This window comes from Phalaenopsis equestris, unplaced genomic scaffold, assembly GCF_001263595.1.
Source record: "Phalaenopsis equestris unplaced genomic scaffold, ASM126359v1 Scaffold000323, whole genome shotgun sequence".
NCBI lineage: Eukaryota > Viridiplantae > Streptophyta > Magnoliopsida > Asparagales > Orchidaceae > Phalaenopsis > Phalaenopsis equestris.
In genome coordinates, this window is record NW_018164765.1 from 191,446 (window position 1) to 212,065 (window position 20,620).

At 34.2% G+C, this 20,620-nt stretch overlaps 1 protein-coding gene across 1 annotated transcript in view; it reads left to right on the plus strand.

Moving 5' to 3' along the window:
- The window catches only part of LOC110025673 (glycosyltransferase-like At2g41451), a 53,408-nt gene extending 45,374 nt beyond the window's left edge, over nt 1-8,034 (plus strand). Inside the window, 3 exon segments of the mRNA XM_020726281.1 lie at nt 5,345-5,391; nt 7,261-7,348; nt 7,428-8,034. Of these exon segments, the coding sequence (XP_020581940.1) occupies nt 5,345-5,391; nt 7,261-7,348; nt 7,428-7,685 (393 nt within the window). The 3' untranslated portion in view covers nt 7,686-8,034.
- Nucleotides 8,035-20,620: the final 12,586 nt, after the last annotated feature.

The window sequence follows — 20,620 nt, forward strand, 5'->3', positions numbered from 1 at the left end:
TCTGTCCGAAGCCATCCCCAATATATAGACGTGCGGCGTTAAGAACAGTGCGGAAAGCATAGAAGAGAGCAAAGTCCGAATCCAGAAAACAAGGAGCAGGAGAGGAAACCCCTTTGAAGAAGCCCTGTGACTTCAGCTCAAGCAGAATGACGCCCTTCAGCCTCCAGCAAACAGACGAGCGGAAATCCCAAGCTCTGCGAAATCACGACGCCCTATAGCCGAAGCGGACGCAGACGACGAGGACCCCAACAAAGTTCAGGTCTTCAGCCTGCAGCAAACAAACGAGGAGCAGAAACCCTTTGACTGCGAATTCAGCTAGACCAGAACCCTTTCAGCTCAAGCAGAACGACGCCCTTCAGCCTGCAGCAAACAGACAAGGAGCGGAAACCCTTTGAAGAGCCTTGCGAAATCAGCTCAAGCAGAAATGACGCCCTAACGCCTGCAGCGAACAGGGCGCAATCCGCCGAAATAGCATAAAGCGGCTGACAACGCGAGAAGCCGACGACGAAGGTGAAGCAGAGACGTGAGAGATATCGAAGTAGGAGACTCTAGGGTTTGCCATGAGGTGAAACCCTAGCAGAAGAGGAAGGCACATCGTTTTTTTATAATATATATGTTATATATATATATATATATATATATATCTCGCGCGCGCGCGTGCAACTGCGGTCTGTTAGAAGGCGACTTAGGCATAAGTCCTCTCTATCACAAGTTTGAATCCCCCCGAGGTAGAATTAGCACATATGGGGAACCGATATTTAGGGGATGATTTAGTCCATCCTAAATATCGATTTCTTTTGAATATATATATATATATTTATTTATTTATTTATTTTAAAAAAAAAGCCCAAGAGCTGATATATTAAAGATAAAGATATAGTAGGTTTGTATGGGTGGGTCTAATCACCTAACCCACACGATACAACACACACCAAAAAATGTAAAAGATTGGTACATATAGAAATGAAAAGAAACCCAAAACAACTCGGGCGCTGAAAAAGTGTGGGTCATCCCAATTTAATCTTGTCTCTGGCTTTAGTTTTCGGTAGTGATCCAGTTAGCAGATTGGTAAGGTGCTAACAATTACCCGTAGTAATCAAAGTATCATCCACAAGACTCCTGAACTCTAGTAGATCTTCATTCTTCTTCTTCCTCCTGGAAGTATAAATTTGTCATTCCTCCGAAGAATCCGCCTAATGAGGTAGAGCTAAACCGGAAGGAACAGTAGTACCCACAATAGGTTCTAGAATATGAGAAGTGTGAGTTGCCGCTACACCGGTTACTTCTTGAAGAAGTGGAGCTGCGAGGTTCACCTGATTATCAGTCTGAACACTATCATTTATAGGCAATAGTCCATCAGAATTGTTTTGTATGGAGTTTGTAGGTACCAGCATCGCATCACTCGTAGTAACAGTAACAGCAGTGTCATGGGGGGGTCCTCAGGTGCAACAGACACCTCCTGTCTGGTAGTATCATCCTCAGGTAGAGCTAAAATGTCCACAGCAGTGGGGTTAAACCCATCCTTATTTACTTGACCCTTAGATTTCAAATTAGGATGAAATTTGTGGCATTTAGCAAGGATATGACCAAACATATTACAGTGGGTACAATACGGGGGTTTGTGTTCCATGACGATTTGTTGCCAATAACCATTATGGGTTATGCCCAGCCAGACTTCAGTAACATCTGGTAAAGTAATATCTCCTTCCACAAGTATTCTGGCCAATGAGGGTCTAGTTAGGTTGAAAGTGGGCAGATCTAGTTTCAAAAGATCCCCAAGGATGGCCCCAATAGAGTAGAGAGTCTGATGGTGAAAAAAATGTAGCTTGAGACCAGGTAAACTAAACCATACCGGTACAATGGGAGTTTCATGATTTGGGTCGAAATTGGGAGACCACTTGAGTAACTTCATTGATTTGCCTTCGATATTAAGATATTTCTTGAAGAAAATTTTGGTGTAGCCTTCAGCCACTGTTAGTTGGATCAACACGTCTACTATCCATGAGTCCCACTTTCCACTTGCCCACTAGCTTAAGATCATCAACACTCTTCTGATAACCTCCATAGGAGGGTGTCCCCACTGAAATTTTCCAATAAGAGCAAACTTGAATTTTTCCGTCAGGGTAGAAATTTTTGTTTCAGAGAAAAAGATTGCATCTTTTCCGTCTTTCCTGCTTCCCTTTTTAATAAAAGGACAATTATCTGTACCCTCACGAGATTCCTTATAACTTGAAGGGAATCCCACTGCGGATTCTACATGAGGGTTATCGACCACGTGAGCAAAGGAGACTTTGTCCGGCTCAACCAAACAAGGCAAGGAGAGTTGTCGGAGTTAAGCTACAACAAAGTTGTTGCGGCAGGAACAGTGAGAAGCTTCACGAGAAGAACGCAAATGCGAAGCAAATTTGAGACTCGTCGAGCAGACGAACCCCGAGCGAGCAACGCCGAGCAGACTCGTCGAGCAGACGAGACGGACGCGAGCCGACGAAGCAGAAAGGAATGCTTTGAGACCCATTTGTCTTCTTCATTGTTAGAAACCCATTTGTCTTCTTCAATTTTTTTTTTATGACGATTTAGAGATTTTTTTGTTTGTTTCTATAGCTGTAATGTTGTATCCTTTGCTCCTCTCAGGTGGTGTGTATGTAACCTAATTGTGTCTAGATGGTGAACTCTCCCAAGGCATCTGAAGACTTACTTTTCCATCCACAACCACTCTCTACTTGTTGTCTTGCCCTATATAATCGTTGTCCAACCGCTAGTGACACTGAATTTTCAGCTGTCATCGCTGATTCTCTATCATTTCACGCTCAACAACCTCATTGTATCTTCTGTCAATTCATACACACTGTCTAGGAATCCTAGATCGATGTCAAGGTGTCTGGCCTTGTGAAAAATAGGATAGATCAACCTAACCAACCTCTAATAATGAGAGTTTAATTTGTTTTTAATTTATTTGGCCAACATTCTAAATATCAATCGAGTGACAGTAGTTTTACAAGCCAAATTATAGTTTCCTAAAAATTGTTGGTAATATTTTCTTTGAGGTAGGAAAAATGTTATGTTATAAGTAGATTATATTCTTAAAAAGTATTTAGGATGATTGTGATCTTTGTTAAAAAAATACTTTTATAGACAATATTTTCTTTGAAAGAAATCTTAAGACATTATTCAAACTATTTTTATGTGGTTAATTTAGGCCCATAGCATGACATTCTTCAATTTAGCGTCTCAATTATACAAAATTAATTAAAAAAAATGACCCCTCATATTGAAATCATGATATAGAATTAATCCTACTTTGATAAATGGATCATTTTGGATCAATCTTGTATAATCCAGGGGTTAAATTGAAGTGGACCCATTTTTTTTGTAACTTATTTGTATACTCTCTGTTAGTAGGATGTCGTTTACATAGGCTACCAAGATAACATGGTCAAATTTGGTATGTTTGAGGAAGATAAATTGATTTTTTGCGTTATTGTGAAGGTTACTCTCATGATGCTTCTTGGCAAGAGCAAATTTGTCAAAAACTGATGAAGAGAGAATAAATGGCTCAATGATGTTAGGGAAAATAGAATATGCTATCATTGGAGACTGCACATGTTGGAATGAAAGATGAAGTCCAAGAAGAATTTGGCAACAAGAAATCTTCCTTTAATTTCATTCAAATTTAGGGATAAAAAATAGATAGTATATATGGTCCTGCTTACCTGGCAGGGTATCTTCTATGGGAAAATTATGCTGGAGAAGGAAATTATCAAAATAAAGGCTGTAAATATTAAAGATATCGTAAAAATTAGTGGAACGAAGAAAGTCCCATATCTCTTGGCAGTGTTTTAAAGCTTGCAATGCAAGAACAACATTATCGTATGCTTGCCATTTTAAAAACTTGATGTCATTGCGATCTAGAGGAGACCCATCAAGTTGATAAAGTTTGTCATGAGATTAACATGGAGGCAAAAGGTCCCTTACTATTGTAGATGCTTAGTACCATTAAATTTAATGGTGATGACACTTGTGATGGAGGAATTCAAATCATTGTGAGAAGATTAAGAGTTTTGCATTTTTTTCTAGAGAATAATTTTGAAGAACTAAAAAAGACTATCTGATGGTTTGGTCACTTTGAATGTTGACTATCTGATGATTCGGTTACCTGAGTAGATGTTTTAGATTCAACTTATGTTAAGAAAAGGCAGAGGTGGACCCAAAAAGTTAAAAATAATCTTAATTTATTAGAATTAAATGAAAATATGACACTCAATAGGACACTATTGAGAAAAAGCATTCATCCAGCCAACCCCACTTAGTGAGATGAAGACGTTGTTGTTGTTGTTGTTGCTGCTGCTGAATTTTGAAGAACTAAATGGTTAAGTCAGTTCCATGAGCATGAATGGGTGATGAATGAAATGCCATGCCCTAGTACTGGTTGAGATGAAGCAAGTGTAATGACTACAACAATGTGAATTGCGCGGTGAATGGTTGCAATAAACATGGTGTGGGTCTAAAGTTGTGGTTGGTAAATTGTGCATTAGGGCAAGCTTGTTCAAACAAGCATGCAGGTAGGGGGGGTGGGGGTGTAGCAAGTGTGTAACAGCAAGAAGAAAGAGGCTTAAGTTAGGAAGAAAGAGGCATAAGCAAGGCGTAGTGGTGCCTGCATGCAGGCGTTGAAAATAGGAGGGGAGGGAGCCTATGGTTAGGGCAAACACTCCTCTAGCTCCATGTTAATGGAGAAATACAATTCTTTTATGCATTATTCAATCTAGGATCCCTCTATTGTAAATATAATGTTGAGCTGAGGTACAACCAAGTAAACGTACTCTATTAATTATAAATAGATTATTTTTCTATAGCAATATTTCCTATACTAAAAAAACAAATGGGATTTTATGGCTTATCTATTCACTTGCTAGTATCTGACATTAGCTCAAATGCTCGTGAAATGCTTGCACATAGTAACATCAACTTAGGGCCAAATTTAACATTCTTATTTGCTGATTGATGTCTGAGTGTTTTATATTTTAACATGCAATACAATTTTTCAACAGATGCTTGGTTGTTTCTCCAGTCTACTTGTAGATGGTTTAGATTCATTTTGTTAATCAGGGATTTAACTGCTCTTTTATGAAGGGTTCACACGGAATTTCTCATATTAATGAATCTTGATGTGTTGTTATTGTTTACATTGTATGTATTTCTGGTTTTTATTAGTAGATTTACAAGTTATTATTCTCGAGTAGCTGCTTCAGCTATGAATTTACTATCCGGAAGACTAGACTGTATCTTTGAGCATGCTACTTCCAGTTTCATCTAAATCTAAGTATGGATTTCTTTCTCCTCATATCAGGCTTTCATTATTGCATCAACTGCAACAGAAGAGGAAATGTTGCACTGGTAATCTTATCAACTGACTAAAACTTTCTATTTCAAAGATTTTTATGAAATTTTGATAGGCATTGTCTTCTTTGAAATTCAATTGCTACATAGTGTGTTTTGGCATAGAAAAGTGGTAGTTGGACTACTTCTGATAGTTTTTTGAATCAAGGTTAATCCCTACACATATGCCTAAAGTAACGAAGGTTCATAGAAGCTTTTTTGCTTTTAAATTGAGGTTTATTCTTCCATATGTCCAAAAGTATCAGAGGACTATTAAAACATATTTTTATAAGTTTGTTTTTCCAGTTCTATCTGATACTTATGCCAATGCACTATTATATTGACTTGAGTTTGTAAGATCATTTTGCTTTAACTTATCTGACTAATATATTTTAAATTGCATTTGTAATATTCAATTTGTATAAATCTTGCAGTACTTTTAGTTGCATTTTGTTAGGACACCTTAAGTAGTCGTATCAGAAGTGCTCCAAAGTGCTCTGTTTTCTTTAAGGTTTTTGTCAATACCAGTGTTTTTACATGCGAAGATTTATGTCTCCATCTAGTTGTTTACAGAGCTTATTGCAAATCAAATAGCTAGTGATCGATGTGTAACCTCATAAATCTACAGAAGCATGAAGTGCTGACTGTACCTTTTGTTATCATTGATTTGTATTGAAGCTAGAGAACTTGGTATATGCATGAAGCTGTATTTTTAAGTCTAGCACCTTTTGGTTCGCAACAATCATCAATTAATATTTTATTCAAAAAACTATATTAAGTTAGAAATTTAATTTGAGATATGCTATCAATCCTTCAAGATTGTTGAAAACAGAAAATAGAATTTAAAGTTGAATCGTGAGGTTGATTATAATGCTTACGTTAATAAGACTGATTTATATGTTCTAGGAGAGTCTATAGTAGACATAAACAAGGATACTTAAGGGGGGGTGAAGAGATACAAAAAATTATCAGGGAAAAGAAATGTTTTGAAAGAATAGCAGCTAGAGGGTCCTGTGAGGGTAATAACCAGAAAGTCAAAGCTGCATCTTTAGATGTGCTGGTTGTATTAATAATGAAAAAAAAACCTTTAATATCTAAGCCGAGACAAATAAATATGAAGGCTTCAAAATTCAGTGTGAGGATAATTGGATTAAATTAAAGGTGACATTTATGCCATTTTGGAAAAATTAATAATGTCAGAGTTCATCAAATGAAACTTCAGCGCTAATATAAATAAAAATTGTTAATCTGTTAATCTAAATGTTTATTTTTTTTTCTTTGTTAATTTTTATCTTATTTTTTAATGCCAGTTACAGGATTAAAAAACTTACACCGGAGTTACTTATATAAGAAAACTTTTTCTAAGTATATTTGCCATGTTCAGAAGGTTAATGTATACGCCATTTAAAGGTGTACATCTGTCGAATATAAATCAGTTGCATCCTCATTCAGCTCACGGTTCACGGCTCACGTGTTATAACTATTGAGCCTGACAAGCTCAAATTCATTAACAAGCTGAACATCATGTTTATGTTGGGATCATATTGTGGGGCAGAACATGAAAAGTAGGCTGAGCTGTTGACCCCAAATTCACTATTTTTAATTTCGAGAAAATTTATTTGTGATTTTCCTAGTAGATCCTTCTTTAATATTACTCACTAGTTAGTGTAAAATTAGGCAGTAATTTTATAATAATTTTTTTGGTGGCATGCGTGTAAATCCCCAAGTTTTATATAATTTCTTTGATTTTATTGTATATTTAGTGACATTTTGCAGTATAATTTATAACTAAAATGAATTTTAGGTAAACATTGCATCTATGATGCATTTTTATTATAAATAGAGTAACTGTTGGTTCAGTGAAGAGTTTTTTTGTCCTCCTTTCAGGTTCCAGGAGCGTGTTGTGTGGACTAACAGGCAGCTAAACCTAAAACTTCTCCGAAAGGGCGTCTTGACTCGTATATATGCTCCAATGGTAACATTCGCTCATGAATATTCATTAAAATGACGCCATTTTTTCTCACTAATATTGAGAAATATTACTAATCTCTTAGGCCATTATTCAAAGTTTGAAAGCATCCGGCATTTTTAGCCATGCAATTACCTCAGCAAACAATCATTCATCGACGGAAAACTTTCAGAACCAGAATTCTTCTGTGCTTGCAACCTCTATCCATGGCAGAACTACTGGAACCATCTCTTCAGTTGAATCTCAATCTCACCGCAAAATCCTCCAGATTTTCCAAACATCTGAAGCAGCTGTTCCCCCTCTATCACCCCCAGATCTTAACGATCTGGATATATCTTCTTGATTGATCTTGATGAGTAGCTGTTCTTTGGTGCTGATTTTCTGAGAAGGTTTCAGACTTTCTTTCAGCTACGAGAGCTGAAGATAGAATGGAATCTCTTCTGTTGCACCGATCTTCTTCCCGATCTCGTATCATCCAAGCGCTGGTTTATTTTTCTGTACTGAGTTCAATTTTTTAAAAAAAATGTTAGAAAATAGATAGAATAGAATTGGTTAGTCATAGTTGGGGATAAAAGCGAGTTTGATTGCTTGTATTCCCTGTTGAACCCGTATTGCGGTTCTTGGCAGTTGTGTATAGGAATATTATTCTACAGGATTATTTTAAATGAATTTCTTTTGATTCTTCCATGGAAGAAATTTCTTTTTATTTGTTAGTGTGAGCTACTTTTTTTTGGGGACTTTTACATACATATCACAAAATTTTTATGTATTTACATATCTAACACAACTTTTTTTTTATATATTTTTACAATCTAATCTTTCATATGGTATTAAATTTATGGCTATTTAACTTTTTAAAAGTAAAATACATTTTTAATGCTTAAGAAGGGTGGTATGTATGTTGAAATTTTAGTTTAGGTGTTAGTTATGTGAATGCATAAGAATTGTGTGGTATGTGTGTAAATCTTCCTTTTTTTTTTAATTCTCAGATTCTCATTCGCCTAATTTATTTAACATATGGTTGCCATTCTGTGATATTTAAAGCTTTGAAAAACCACATATTCAGAATCACTTTTTATTTAAAAAAATAATTGTAATTTGATTCCAATGCTTGATAAGTGAAAACCAAAAACATAAATAAATAAATAAAATTTTCATATATGATACCTTGGAACATAGGTGCTGTCATAATGTTGTCCAAGTCTCGCCCTAAAATATCATATTAAATGTCAAATGAATAAAACAATTTTAATTAATCTTGTTTTAATGTTATTTCTTAGCATGTTATTTATAATAATATTTGATGACGAAGACATTGTCTTTTTCTAAGCTATTAAATTAAAGATAATTCATAATTTAAAAACATTCAATTGATCGTTATTTAGATAACATATTACTGCTGCTATTTAAATTAGTTCATCATGAAAAAATAATAATATTGCAAATTGTGAAGTAAAGTTGTGATTGAGAGGTTTAATGAAATAAATTAATTTATTTATTGTTGTACTTCAATGTTTACATATCTTTCCAAAAAATAAAAATAAAAATCACAGAATTGTTTGAGAAAATATAATATATCAACAACCACCACACATTGCTGTCATGACCCCAGGTGGCAAGCTATTTATTGTTGTAGTTCAATGTTTATCATATCTTCTTTCTTTTTTTTTCAATGCTATCAACAACCACTATATTGCTGTCATGACCCTAATGGCGAGCCACTCTCATTGACGTTCCCTGCCGACACCAATATTACTAGCACAACATAAATAAAAGGGGGAAATTTACATGCATACACACAATTCTTTCATATTTAGACTTAAAATCTACACTTTAATATTTATAGCATAGCACTCAAATCTTTAACATAAATAAAATAGTAATAATAAAATAGCACTCAAATTTTAAGATAAAATAAAATAAAAAACTTGTATATCAAAAATCTTTTTTTTTTGTTGGGCCAATAACACGACTAGCGGGCCTCATGGGTATGATATATCCATCTATTGAATAATATGCAAAGGTGGCCCACTAAACCCACTCAACGATGTGACTACCATCTTGTATCAGTTGCTGAGCTAATTTGTTGGATTGACCTAGTGGGTCGACCAACTAGATTAATCTGACGAACTAATTGCCATATTGATCTCGCAGACTAACCTGGCGGATTCATCTACCGAACTGATCAATCACATTCATCAATCAAGCTCGCCTCAAAAGTAATCCTCAAAATCGATAGATTGCAAAACATCAAGATCGTCATCAAAGATTAACCTATGTCACATCCTCATTTATGAGATGTCAGACATCCACGTCGCAATCTCTTCATCGAGACAGCATAAGCAGATTTTAGACACCATGGCCCATATTTTAATAATTTTATGAACATATATAAATAGAGGTAAAAGAGATTAAATCTTAGGCCTTTTTGAAAATCTCACGCTATAACTGAGGGGGTGATCCCGACTGTTTGTATGCAACAGTATAACAAAGTATTTGATTATATTTTTCACTTATCTCTCCTTTTCAACAGTGCCAAAAATTTGATCATGGAGAAAATAAGAATTTAACTTTTAACTTAATATATATTGGGATACTACACAAGTATACGTATCATTATCAAGTAATATAGGACTTTTTAAGTAAGTCCCGAATATCGAACCCACAGGGATTGTTCACAGTATGTGATAATTAAAGTAACAAACTTTCTACTTTAAAAAGACAAATATTTAAACTATACTTTTTATCACATGAATAAAATTTAAACTCTTTTTTGGTATTTTTAATGTTTGAAAATGACATAAAAACTTAATAAAGATAACTTGAGTTTATGTAAAAGAAAAGCATTGAATAAGAAATATCTTTCTCTTTATCATGAATCAGTAATAAGTATAGGAATTCTGTTGTGGAAGTATTCAAATTATATTGTGTCAAATAAGAACAATAATATTTTTTACCCTTACTAGAGATGCTATAAAGAATATTGGCTAATTTAATGTTTGAATAGTTCTGAAGACCGGTTATGCAGGGAAGATACTAGCTCTCACTCTAGAGTTCCCTCCACCTGGGGGCTAACATCTCGTATGAAAACCTAAAACAATTAACAAAGTTGGGGGCTTTAACCTGTCACTCTAAAGTCCTCTAACTCTACACCCTTCAAAGATTATTTCTCTATTTATTTACACTCAATCATATGAACTACATTCTCATTCATGCAATCTCATGTGATTCTTTCCAATTGTTGACTGAGATAATACCAGTCTGATTCTTACATGTTCTCACAACAAATTTTAACATCTAGATAGGCCAGATCAAGATGTAAATGAAGTGCATGGAATTAAATCATCATAACTTGTTCTAACATTAAAGATTAATATTCTCCACAATTTCCATCCAACATTTTAATTACTTATCATTTTAAGCAGAAAGATAAAGAAAACTAGAAGTAGTTTAAATCAAAAGAAGTTCAAATCAAAGATAAAAACTTATCTCAAATCCTCCACCAAACTCTTGAAGTTCATTTGAATCTCTACTCTCTTACAACACTCTTACTTACAACACTCTTAACTCAAATAAAAGGAAAAATAAATTTGTGGTGCCTGAAATTTTCTCCAAAAGCGTGGTGGTGGTGCCTGAAATTTTCTCCAAAAGCTTCTCCATGAACTTCTTCAAAAACTTTTTAGAACACTTCAGGACTCTTTTTCAGGACTCCTCTAAGAGTTTCAACTTCCTTCATTTATAATTTTTCAAGAGGTGTCATGGAATCTCTTCAAAATGCGTCATGATCCAATGTATTTACCAAGGGATGTCACCTTTCACAAGTTCTTTAATTATATTTTCGTCATTGGTGGTTATTACCACTCATTTTAGCCAATAGGTGCATCAAATGTCCCTTCAAAATTCGTCAAAATGCATTAACTCGTCAAGTAACTGTCATTGGCGCTTAAGCCCAAGGCCTCTAGCGCTTAGGCGCAGCCTTCTCTATTTCACCTGCGCTTAAGCGTCGGTTCTGGCACTTAAGCGTCAAAATACTTTTGCACCATTTTTGCATTTTTGCTCCAAATTTAATCCCTTTTCACTCCTTTTATCATTTTTCACCTTTTTAGTTCTATCTGAAAGAAAAACACACAAATACCTTCCATTAAAGTGTAATATCTCAAAAATAGGTATAAAAATATGTCTAAAAATAATATATATTTTAGGTGTATCAAAATTCCCAAACTTAAAATGTTACTTGTCCTCGAGTGACTTTTCCATCTTTAAAAACCAAATAAGTATGATTATGTATATGAGTTTGTTTAGGAGTTTCTAAAATTTTGTTATAAAAATATAATTGTTTAATTTAGAAAAAATTCTAGTGAATTAGACCAACTTAAAGTTTAGAAACCCTTAAAGTGAAGAAGTATGAAAAATATGAGTCCATGTCTAATTCAGAAATACTTGTAGATTTTCCAAATGTAGAATTCAAGCATTTTATTTCCTTCACTTAAAAATTTTTATTAAGTATAATTTTATTGATTATATTTAATCCTTAAGCTTAATAGTTTCTCAAGTCTTATACTTTAAAAAGATCAGATGTGGAACCAACTTTTGATTTGGCTCTAATCCTCAATCTTCTCCTCCGTTTTTCAACTTTTCTTTTATTTTCTTTTCTTTTTCTTTTTCTCTTCTTTTCTTTTTTTTTCTTTTCTTTTTCTTTTTCAGGCAAATATTACTATATTTGGATAGATCTTTAATGGTTTTGAATTCCACTCTTCCTTTACCAAAGTAAAGAGTTGATAATTTTATTTTATTTAAGAACATAATAATAGTTTTGAAACACTATATATTTTAGGTTTATCAGGGGGCTTTCATACTTCTTCTCTCATTATTTTTTGCTTGCTAAATCAACTTTTTCATTCTTCTAAGAAAGGATCTTTGTAAGAATAGATAGTTCAGGCCTAGAGAACCAATTTATTCTCACTTTCGCCCTCCCTATATTGGTTTCTCTCGGATTGAGTGAACTCACGGTCAATACAGGACTCAATGTCCTAAAAAAATTCAACATCTTAAAAGGTGTGATGAGTGTAGATTTCATAGAAAAACTCAACAAATAAACCTCTACGGGGAGACAAGATGAAGAAAAGCGATGAACTGCACTATATATTTCATGGGGGAATGAATGAATCAGTTAATGAAGCAAATGTTAACGATGATTCAAGGGTATGAATGAAGTTTCTGAATCTCGATTCTAAACAGTAGTGCATATAAGACCTTTAGAATCTAAAATGTATGAGAGGTATCTAAACAAGCACTATCCATGTAAGACTCACTGAGAGTGATACCAGGAAGAGCTCTAGATCTAAGACCAGAAGAAGAAGGAAGAAACGAGCATCATTTTCTAGAAGGAGAAGTTTCAGATTCCTCAAATGAAGGAGCTAGGAGAAGGAGAAACAATAAAATAAATTTGGAGAATAAATTCTTAATGAAGATCATAGAAGCAGAAGCTTCAAGGAAGTTTAAGATTCTATCCCTGAAATTGACAAAGAAAGGTCAGATTCATCTGACAACGAGATCTCCTTTAAATCAATGGTATACTTACTTTTAGTAAACAATGCTTTAAAGAGTCATTTATTTTTTTATAATGTTGAAGGAATCTACTTTAAACTGGCTCAACGACTTATCAACTGGAGATTAACCCTTTTAAGAAGCTCAAACGTTTGTTCTTAACATAGTTCACTGGAACACAAAAGCCACAGAAAAATTCCCAGACTCTTATGAAGATTCGCAACGAGCCTTCAAAGAGCTTGAGAAGTTTCATCGCCCATTTTTAACAAGAGATGTTTGGCATTCAGGATCTAGAATATGTCATTGCTCACACGGCACTTGTGCAAGGTATGGGTAAAGATCAATTCAAATATGTGCTTAGTTTATAGAAGTCGATAGATTTCAGTTGAGCTTCTATAGATGGTTAATAATCACATATCCATCGAGGAGTAAAATTAATTGATAAGTATATTTATGTCTTGTGAGTTGGACGAAACTTTTCATATGCAATCCCATGAAAATCATAGAAGATCAAGAAATAGCTTCAATTGAAGGAACTCTAAAAACACTCATTGGAGAAAATTTTGATGAAAAGAATCTCCATATAGAAGGTTGATCGAGAGAAGACCTGCAAGAAGTTGAGAATCACTGCAGCTTCCTCCAAAAGAAGTGGCACAACTGAGGGTGTCAATGGTTGAAGTAGTCAATGTCATTAGAGATAATGACTACTACAAGAAGCCAATATCAATGAGATCGCATGCCATCAGTGTGATCCTAATAGATATTGTGCATACCATCGTGATCATGATCATGATACTGAGGAATGTTGACACCTCTATAAACTTATTGAAGAGTTGATTCAAATAGTAAAGTTGAAGGAGTTTGTGGCCTCCAAAACAAACACACAAAGTTAGGGAAAGCCACCTGTCAAAGGAAGCAATAATGAGTCCATTCCAATGAGGTGGTGCAAATCACCGATAGCATACCTACTATCTTTAGAGGAGATTGATCTAAAGCCTCAAAAAGATCTAACTTAAAGTGAATGAAGACAAGAAAAGTCCACTTAACTGCTATGGTGAGATAGGTGACACCAATCCATCCACATTTCACTCTCATAGATGCTGACATTCCTTCCATTCAATGATTCTGTGAAGATCAGTGTGGAGAACACAAATTATAAGATCAAAATTTTTTTGGTATACATGGGCAATTTTGTCAATATTCTCTTCAAAAGAGCCTTCGAGAAAATGGACATAGCTCTAAATTGACTTGAATCAGCCTCCAGTCCGCTCTATAGATTTTCAAGGAGATAAAAGAAACAAGCAAAATAATCACCTTAGTGATAAAATGGGGAGAAGGAAAGAGGCAATATATTGGATTGAATTTGTTGTTATGGATGCCCCTAACACATAAAATACCATCTTTGGCAAGCCAGTGCTAAACACCTTCAATGTTGTGACCTCTAATTTTCATGTTGAAGTCAAGTTTTTTGATAAAGAGCAAATCATAACTATCCGGGAAGACTTAGTACAATCTAGGACTTGATATCTATGAGTTGTAGAGAATGTATAAGAAGACCTACTTTAGCTCAATACAAGTAAAGGTAACAGACTAGAATCCATTGAGACTACAGAGCAAATGCCTATTTTAGAAGAAGAAGCAAGCAATAACTTACAAATCAGTTCAAGGTTCAACAAAAAAAAAATTGAGACATACTATTTGAGGTATTGAGAAAACATCTTAATGTATTGGCTTGGATAGCTCACTAAATGTTAGGAGAAAACACCAACATTCTTGTCATAGATTGAATATGAGGCCAGGAGCCGAATTCATTAAGAAGAAGATGAGAGTTATGGCAACTTGGCCTAACCTATCTGATAAGAGATTGAGAATTTGATAGAACAAATTTCATCTAAGAAGTATAATATCCTGACTGGTTAGCCAATATGCCATGGTGCAAAAGGCAAACAACAAGTGGAGGATATGTGTCAACTCTATTAATCTTAATGAGGGATGTCAAAAGGTAAGTCACCTATTTCCACAAATTGATGTGATGCTTGATGCAGTAGTAGGGAGTTCAATCATGACTTTTTTAAATACATATTTAGATTCCCATCAATTCAAAATGCAACATGTTGAATATAAATAACTATATTTTATCACCAGAGAAGGGGTATATTGTTATAATGTAATTTTGTATAACTTTAAAAACACTGGCAGAATTTATTAAAGGTTGAAGGATGTAATTTTTTCAAATAAAAAAGAAATGAATGTTCGAATCCATATCAATGAATTTGGTGAAGATTGGGGGTGTATTAAAGACTTTAGGAATTTAGGGGTAATTTGTGAATTTTGGCCAATTTTAGTGGATTTGAGTGTAATTGGAGGCATTTGGTGGTTAGGATTGGGTTTGGGGATGTTTAGAGTGAGTTTGGAGGTTTTAGGAGTGTTTTGGACATTAGGGGCAATTTGGTAATTTTGGAAGGTGTATGGGTATTATGGTAATTTGGAGGATTTTGGGGGTATTTGAGTAATTGAGTTAATTTGAAGTGGCTCAATGTGATTTTTGGTGAAGAAATGGGAGTGTGGGCAATTTTGGGAATTTTAGGATTTCATGGGCATTTTAGTAATTTTAGTGTTTCATGGGCATTTTGGTAATTTTTGGGAACTTTGGGGGTAGGTGGCCAAGGTTGGATGCTTTGGTGGAATTGAAATTAGTGGGGCACAGTGACCATGCAAAGGGTAGAACCCCCCCCCCCCCCCCCCCCCCTCCCCCGAGGCTATCAGAACCATGAAATAGCTCATTTTGAATTCTCCACATGGTGGTTTCGGGCTCCTAACCAAGGGCTAAGGGCTTCGAACCACCCACATGAGTTTCCAAAAGAGATAAGGAGGTAGGCTAAGTGTAGTGTGATTTTAGGGTTTTGAAATGTGCGAGGTTGTGATTAGCTTATGTGTGTGTGTGTGATCAAGAGCATGCCACTCAGGGTTGCTCTAAGGTTTTCTTGATCATATTGGAACTGATCCTTGAGCCCCCGCATGTTGGTCTAAACCATCTCAAGTGAGAAATTAGGGCTTAGGACCACATATGTGAGACTACACAAGAAGAGTCAAGTAGTGTTTAGAATTTCTACGTGGGATGATTTCGTCACTAGTCTTCTAGGATGGTCAACATGAAAATCATATGGCTAGATCCTATGCTTCAAAAGAGGAGAAACTAGACCTCATTAAATGAGGTTGACAACCAATAACTTGGATGAACTCGTAGATTTGGCCAATAGTCACATCCCAACAGAGGAGTTTCGTCCTATCATGACCCAACCCAAGGCTTGGATTTAACTAAGACGAGAACGAACGACTAGACAGTAGAAATCAATCTTGTGTTATTCTATTTTTATTATTAATAGTTTCATATTAAATAATTCATGAAAGAGCCACTAAAGATACCAATTAAAACTAATAAATAGAAATTTATACCTTTCTGATTATTGTTGTCGCCTCTCATACACATTTGCTCTCTTCTATTCATTATGTTTAACTGCTTAAAACCTAAAAATAAAATTAAAGCAATTTAATAAGTTATCAAAAGATAACCTAGGAGTAATCACACTTTAAATAAAAGTAACTTAAGGAAAAGAAATCTATATGCATGCTAGTTTTCATATATCTAAAAAGAAATCTTATAATAAGAAATCTTTTATACCATTATGAATGTATCAATAACCTTTTCAAAATAAAAACATTTAAATCTTCTACATGCATGTATGTTATCTTTACTCTTACTTTTCACTCTTTACATACATATCTATCTCTGTGAGAATTATTATCAACAAAATCAAACACAACTTGACCGATTGTATCCCATCGACATAGTGGTTAGAAATCTAAACATCACAATTATGTAGGGTGTAAAGACCTTGCCTCCTGACCAATGTTATCCCGTCAGCACAATGGTTAACAATATAAACATCACAACGGTTTGGGGAGGTAAGCTATGGCCAACTCATCCCCGACTGAATTTAACTCGTCTGCACAACAGTTAAAAATCTAATTGTCATGATTATTTGGGGTGGTAGAAAAATCTCTATGCGCACGGGTGCTCGTCCTTAATTGATTTTATCTTTGTAGTGCAGTACTTAGTAATATAACCACCATGATTATTTGGGGTAGCAGAAAAATCTCTATGAGCATGGGTACACTGACGTCCCCTGCTTGAATCATCAAGAGATGAACTCCTCCTCTGAACAAGCATGTACATGCATTCATATATAAACTAATTCATTCTTCTTAACATGCAGTATTCTCAAACATCCTTATGCATCTACTAACATGCACACACTACTGCAGAATAAGTATCATACAAATCCCAAATCTTGCATATCTCTCATATCATTTATATTTTTATCTCATGTATATTCTTATATCTTGCATATCTCTTTCTATCATTCTTACATGCACATCTTTCCTATCCTGCCTATCTTGCACATCATGTATAACATACATATTATTCATCTCATACATATCGATCCTGGCTAACAATATGAAGGATCTAGCTAAACTAGAACATACATGATGTCAAACATACATTGTGAAATAAAAAAAATTATTGAAATTTAGAAATATAATTACTAATCTTGGTTGCCATGCTAGGTTCTTAATCTTTGGTCACTAGTTGGATGTCGTAATAACCTTTACGTTAATCTAAAATACCTATAAAACATAATATCAAACGTTGAGATTCAATTAATTTTCATTAATTAAATTATTCTTCATTCTTCTTTAGTTAGCATATGACTGTTTACCTGAAATTAACGGAGTCATCCTACGACTAACTTCCATACACTTGTCTCAAACTCATTGTATTGGATAAATAACATGAAAGCTTAAATTACTTGGGAATTCAAGCTATCTTAACTCATAATGTAATTTATTGAAAAGCATAACAGCTTAGCTTAAATGTACCTTAAACGGCTTCTCAACCACCCAATATTTCTTCAGAGCTGCTAAACCTCCTTCTCAGCTCTCCTATCTTCCCAATCTTCACTTACCCTTCAATGATTTATGCTAAATGCCTTATGGAAAGTTGTAAACCACTATTGACACTTTTAACACAAGTCCAGCGCCTCTGACAACTATTATAAATGAAAATAGCACGAAAATCGAGGCAAATCACAAAATGAAAGTATAAGGAAATGAAAGTGTAAAAGAGTGTGGGAGAGAGTTTCAGATTTACATAAATCTTTCAAGCTTTCCCTGCTATGAACTGTTGTTTCCCTGTCATGTGCCAGGATCACGAGCTGTGTTGTGCGCTACAGTAATTGAGCCGAGAGGCTTCTGGTGAGAGGAAATCAAGAGCATAGAGAGGGATATCAAGAGAGGGGAGAAATTTCAAAGGCTCTGAAACCCTACTTTGACCAACCCAACAAATATAATGCGTGAGAGGCAGTTGGAAATAGTAATGTAGGAATTAGGGAGGGTAATTAAAGGTTAATTTGGTTTAATTATTTTATTTAACTCAATATCATAATAAATTTGATTTCTCTCATTTCATTATATAGTTTATATCCAGTGCTTTATATAAAATTGATTGATTTAATGTGTAGAATTTATAAAATTGACTCGATTGAAATTTGATGGATGTAAAATTTAGGGTACATTTTAAGTCACCAAAACATTTTTTATTTGATTTCACAAAATTGGTTATTACAGTCTCCCCACCTTATAAAATTTCATCCTCAAAATTCATGAACTCAACATCAACTTTATAAACTAAAATGATGAAACATAAACTGATTACAAAAGTCTGTTTCTTGTTAAGTGGTAACTAAAGCATATGCGATAAACTATACATCAGATAAATCGAACATAACACTCAAAAGACAATTTATCCATCAAACCTATGCATCAACATCAATAATAACATGATCTTCTGGTTCATGATGTGTTAAGGAATAAAAACGAAAGATAATCTTTGCTAGCTCTATATAAGTCACGGTGCTAATTTCTGTTATCCTCTGCTAACCACTTCTAAAAGTAGATCCTTCCAAAAAATTGCCCTGAGTTGGATTTCTTCCTAGATTAACATCTAATTTGGATCACTGATTAGACTAAGGGCAATTTCTCCTCTAATTTTCAAGTTTTTTGCATAAGTAGCACACCTTCATACCAAATAAACATTCACCATGATGTTAGTTTCCACACTTAACACAGGGGCATATAGTTTTGTTGCCAGCTTGACTGATAACTCCATCATTATAGGATTTTATCTTCTTCCCAATAGACTCTCCTTCTCCCAAATGAATTGTTGGTGTCACTTCATCCAAACTCTTTCTCTTGTGGAAATTTCAATGTTTTTGAGTTTGTTGGAAATCAATCTCCACCTGCTTAGCCCTCTTAACTAAAATAGAGTATTTTTCAATCCAAAGTGACACTATTAGTTACCTGATTCATTCTTTCAGCCTATAAATATATCTATGGCATTTTTCCTCTACATTTGTAATGAATTGTGGTACATACCTTGACTGCATAGTAAAATCCACTTTGTACTACATAACAGATCTATCTCCTTGCACAAACCTTTTTAATTTATCTTGCATCTGTCTCCTGACTTACAGTCTTACAAACCAATCCCTAAATGTTCTCATAAACTCATCCCACTACACTAAGTGGTTGGTTCTGCCTCTGAACTACCTCTACATCTGACCTTATTGATCTTGAAACTACTTATATGCAACAGTATAACAATAATTTTGATTATATTTTTCACTTATTTTTCATTATTTCACAACAAAACAAAAAATTTGACCTTGAAGAAAAATAATAATTTAACTTTTAATTTATATATATTGGGATATTACGCAAGTATACGTATCGTTATTAAGTAATATAAGACTTTTTTATTAAGACCCGAATATCGAACCCACAGGGAAGATATGCAATATGTACTTTTTGGAAAACTTTCTATTTTAAAAAAGACAATTATTTAAACTAAAGAAGTTTTCGCAGTAAAGAAAGTTTAAATATTTTTGGTAATTTTAATATTTTGACAAAAATATAACAAACTTAAAAAGATAACTTGAGTTTTTATAGAATAAAAGCATTAAATATGAAAATATCTTTCTCCTTATTATGAATCAGTAATAAGTATAAGAATTCTATTGTGAAAGTATGCATATTGTGTTGTGTCAAATATGAGCAATAATATTCTTTACCCTTACTAGAGATGTTATAAAGAACATTGGCTAATTTAAAGTTTAAATAGTTCTAAAGACTGGCTAGGTAGGGAAGATACTAGCTCTCACTCTAGAGTTCCCTCGATTTCCTCGACCTGGGGTTAACATCTCCTATCAGAACCTAAAATAATAAACCAAGTTGGGTGTTTTAACCTGTCACTTTAAAGTCCTCTAACTTTACATCCTTCAATGAATATTTCCCTATTTATTTGCACTCAATCATATGAACTACATTTTCATTCATACAACCTCATGTGATTCTTTCCAATTGTTGACTGAGACAATACCAACACGGTTCTTATATGTTCTCACAACAAATTTTAACATATGGATTGACCAAATCAAGAAGTAAATGAAGTACATGAATTTAAATCATCTCAACTTCTTCCATTATTAAAGATCAATACTCTCCACAACTTCCATCCAACACTTAATTACTTATCATTTTAAGAAGAAAGATAAAGAAAACTACTCAGAATCTATGGAGAAAATAAAACCACACTTTAGTTTAAAAGTAAAA